This window comes from Planococcus citri, chromosome 4 (assembly GCF_950023065.1).
Source record: "Planococcus citri chromosome 4, ihPlaCitr1.1, whole genome shotgun sequence".
In the NCBI taxonomy this organism is placed as follows: domain Eukaryota; kingdom Metazoa; phylum Arthropoda; class Insecta; order Hemiptera; family Pseudococcidae; genus Planococcus; species Planococcus citri.
Genome location: NC_088680.1, coordinates 442,102 through 445,912, shown reverse-complemented (window position 1 = coordinate 445,912; position 3,811 = coordinate 442,102). Strand labels below are relative to the sequence as shown.

Here is a 3,811-nt window from a genome sequence, read left to right as displayed (position 1 = left end):
CCGAGGAGGCTGACGCGATGACATTGAATCGTACTTGCAATGGGTACCGTAAACAGGAATAAATGTGGCGGCGGCGCGAGTAACAGGTAGCAAAATTTGACCACCAAGAGCTGGGAGGAGGGGTAAAGTGCGAGACAGTGGTCCAGAGAGACAAATGACGATACTCGTATACTCGTATGTATACTGTATGCTGTTGTATGCTGCATGTGTATTACGTACACGTACACGTACGAATGTAGGTAAATAAATACGTAGAAGACGGTGCGGGCGAAAAGGGAAAGACCGAAGAAGTACGGCCGCGGCGTGGCGCGGGCGGCGGTGTACGGTGTACGCTGTACACTGTACAGTGTACACGGTTCAGTCACGCACATATCAACACGTGGGTCGTTATCGTTAGTATTCCACGTTTGAAAAGGAGCCCGCGCAAACAATGAGCAAGGTGCGGAGTGGTGTGGTGCGGACTCGCGGTATCGCTATTTCAGCAACAGGGTCGGCAACGCGTTACGACCAGCAATAGCAATAGCAATAGCAATAGCAGCAGCAGCAGCAGCAGCAGCAGCAACAGTAATAACAACAACAACATCAACAACGACAGGCATTCCGACGCTGTGTGGGAACCAAGAGTGCCGGTACTTTCCCACGGATAGGCTTCGCTAGCGGGAGCGGTCTGGCTACCGGCCTGCCATGTGCCATCGTTGGTACGGCCCACGAGTCACCTGAGCCCGAGTGTCGAGTCCTCTACGCCGCGCCATCCCGGCCGTCTCCACTACTGTGGCGCGGTACTCGTATCGTATCGTATCGTTACGCAGCTCCGCTGTATGCTGTATCGTCATTTCCCATTTCGTATTCGTACTCGCTATCGCTATCGCTACGCTACGCAGCGTCCACCGTACCGTTCTGGTGACTCCGGCATTTCGTATTTTGCATTTCGCCACACTGTGCCGTACCGACGTACCTATTTTTGTTACTCGTCCGAATTGTCAATTTGATTTGTTCGTTACTCTATTGCAGTGTCGCGTCGTCTTATGGTATCATTTGTGATTGCGCGATACTTGTCCGCATTGTACTTTTTCCGTTTATTTTGAATTTTTTCGCCACCGGCAGTGATTTTGTGAACAATTTACCTACTCGCCATCATGTTGTCAGCAGCAACGGTCAATTCGTCCAATCATCATCACCGTCAACTTATGATGCGCCCAGACGGTCGGTGTTACGTTTTTCCCAATTCGTCCGCAGGTATTTCCAACGGCCCAAATTCTGATTACGATGAACAGCCAGTTTCTAGGACCTATCAATATCGAAAGGTTAGTACCGTTTTCATATCGTCAAATTACTCATATAATATACCTACACCTACACATACAGTAAATACTCGTAATAGTTTACTCGAGATACGCTTAGGTATGCATTGCAATGGTACAACTCATTCGAGTCTCAACAGATAGCAAACTCTAGATTTTCAATCGAATTCGAACCATTTCCCCATTTCGACTTTTCATTCCGTACGCGGTTCAGCGATTTTGACCTGATAAAAAAGCCTCTCTCGGTCACTTCAGTCTCCGAATTCACTCATTCTTACTATTGAAAGTCGAAAACCCACCAGGCGCTCTAAAAAATGAATTCAGCAGCTCGAATAGAAAATTGTAGATCCACGATGCTTTGAATTTTCCTGAAAAAAAAAAAAAAAATCAAAAAATTGAGTGATCAGTTGGCTCAGAAAACTTTGTTTCTTTTGTAATCACTTTCAAATAGCAATCGCGATTAGACGCCCAATTTTAATGCAAGCGAATGCAACGGTATCTCTGGAAACAGTGGAAACCCAATTTGCCTCCGTTGTAACCACGCAATCATACGCTTCAAGATTTTGAGGTAGAGTGGGTGTTTAGTTTTTAAAAAAACGAGCTCTCAAAAGTAGGTAGGTACTACATTACCTACGCATTTCCAATATTTGAAGCTTTTTTTCCTCAAAAGTGAGTTCTCTTATCCAAGGATGAGGCATTTGCCAATCAATTTTCTTCCATCTATTCGGTATATCGAGTAAACTGTATCTACGAGTAACATGTCCAAGTTGAAAATTGCTTACATCGCGTCGTTGTTCGAAATGTCTAACGAGTACGAACGTTGTTATGATTACAGGTAATGAAACCGATGCTGGAACGAAAACGACGAGCTCGAATCAATCGCTGTTTGGACGAGCTGAAAGAAATCATGCTGACGGCTCTTCAATCGGAAGGTGAAAATGTCAGCAAATTGGAAAAAGCCGATATTCTGGAACTGACGGTGCGTCATTTGCACAAGCTGAAACGTCAACGAGCCTTAGGACTGACGCCAGAAGCAGCCTACCCGGACAGATTTTTAGCTGGTTTCACGCACTGCGCCGCCGAAGTATCTCAATACTTGGCTTCGGCCGTTCAAAAAAACCAGCACCAACAACAACAACACCAGCCACCAGAAAATGAGATTACCACGGCGGCGACGACGACGACGACGACGACGACTGTGGCCACAGCAGCGGCGGGTGGCCGATCACCTCAGCGTGTCACCGATTGTCCTTCGCCTGCGAAATCGCCAGAACCGAGTATCGATCACTCGTCCGGAATGAAATTACTGCAACATTTAGGCTCCTGCATACAACGTATCGAGCACGCAACCTATCGACGCGAAGATCCTTTCAATCCTTACACTACACCACCTCCTTCGCCGTCGCCCAGCGTACCGTCTATCATCGGTTTAGAAAACAATTCCATCTTTCCAGCTTCCTCCCTGCCTGTGTGGAGACCATGGTAGTATTTCTATCTACGATACGATTTCCTAGAAAGCTGTCCATCTCATCTCAGTCACCGTTACTTTTATTCTATGGGTACCTATGTGCATATAGGGTGCCAGTTCTCCAGTTCATTTTGTAATCATTCGTTCATTTATTTTATTTGCTTCTAATGATCTTCCTTATAATGTTGTTCTTGTTTTGTTATTTGAATGCATACCTAGTTTAAGTTTCTTTTTGTTATTTCGTTCTTTTATGCATATTTTCTTTTTTTGTTCGAAAAACGAGATTTCGAGTATCTACGTGTCGTGTACGACGTACGTAGGTACGTGTGTTTTACACGTTTCAGACGTATAATCGCGTAGATTCATTATTCACTCTGTGATATTTACTTATTTTTAAGGCGAATTTCTTTTTTCTATACTTTGTAAATGTCTTTCTTTTGTACATATTTTTTGATACTTACGTATACGTATAGTATTAAAAATTACAATACGCATTTAATAAATACGTTTTTTTTAAACACGCGCTTATTTTGTTTTAAATAAAAATTTCTAAATTCTCGAAGCTTCTGGGTATCCGTTAAAAAAGTTCATTAGACACTCAATTTCAGGCGGGCATTTGAAGAAAAGCTAAATCTATAAACAAAAATCACACAAAAATACATTTTTGGAAGGTCGAGTGCAATAAATTAATTGTATCAGCGAATCACTTACGTTACAACGAAGAACGAAATTAATAATTCTAGTTCGCGAGCTGGGCAACGTAATGCCAAAGGTATACATATCTCATTCTCATACAGACTAAGGTGAGCCGTTTTTCATCATTTTTTTTCAATTTCATGAAACTTAATTTTTTTTCAATCTTCATCTTTTAAAATGCATTTTTAATTTTTAATACCTTTGTACAGTTTTTTCAAAACAAAATATTTTAATAAATAAATCCGAGCAAAAAATTATGGTGGCGCGGTAATCGAAATATCCCAATATCTGTAAAACCGAATCATGCGTCAGTTTTTCCCGAACAAAATTTTCAAATGGTATAAAG

The 3,811-nt window shown here is 42.5% G+C and overlaps 1 protein-coding gene across 1 annotated transcript; it reads left to right on the top strand.

Annotated features, from left to right (window-relative positions):
* Positions 1-387: 387 nt before the first annotated feature.
* On the top strand, positions 388-3,287 carry LOC135843663 (transcription factor HES-1-A-like). The gene is made up of 2 exons (XM_065361620.1): positions 388-1,304; positions 2,137-3,287. The coding sequence occupies exons 1-2, from the start codon at positions 1,137-1,139 to the stop codon at positions 2,785-2,787; spliced, it is 819 nt and encodes a 272-aa protein (XP_065217692.1). The 5' UTR covers positions 388-1,136; the 3' UTR covers positions 2,788-3,287.
* The last annotated feature ends 524 nt before the right edge of the window (positions 3,288-3,811 follow it).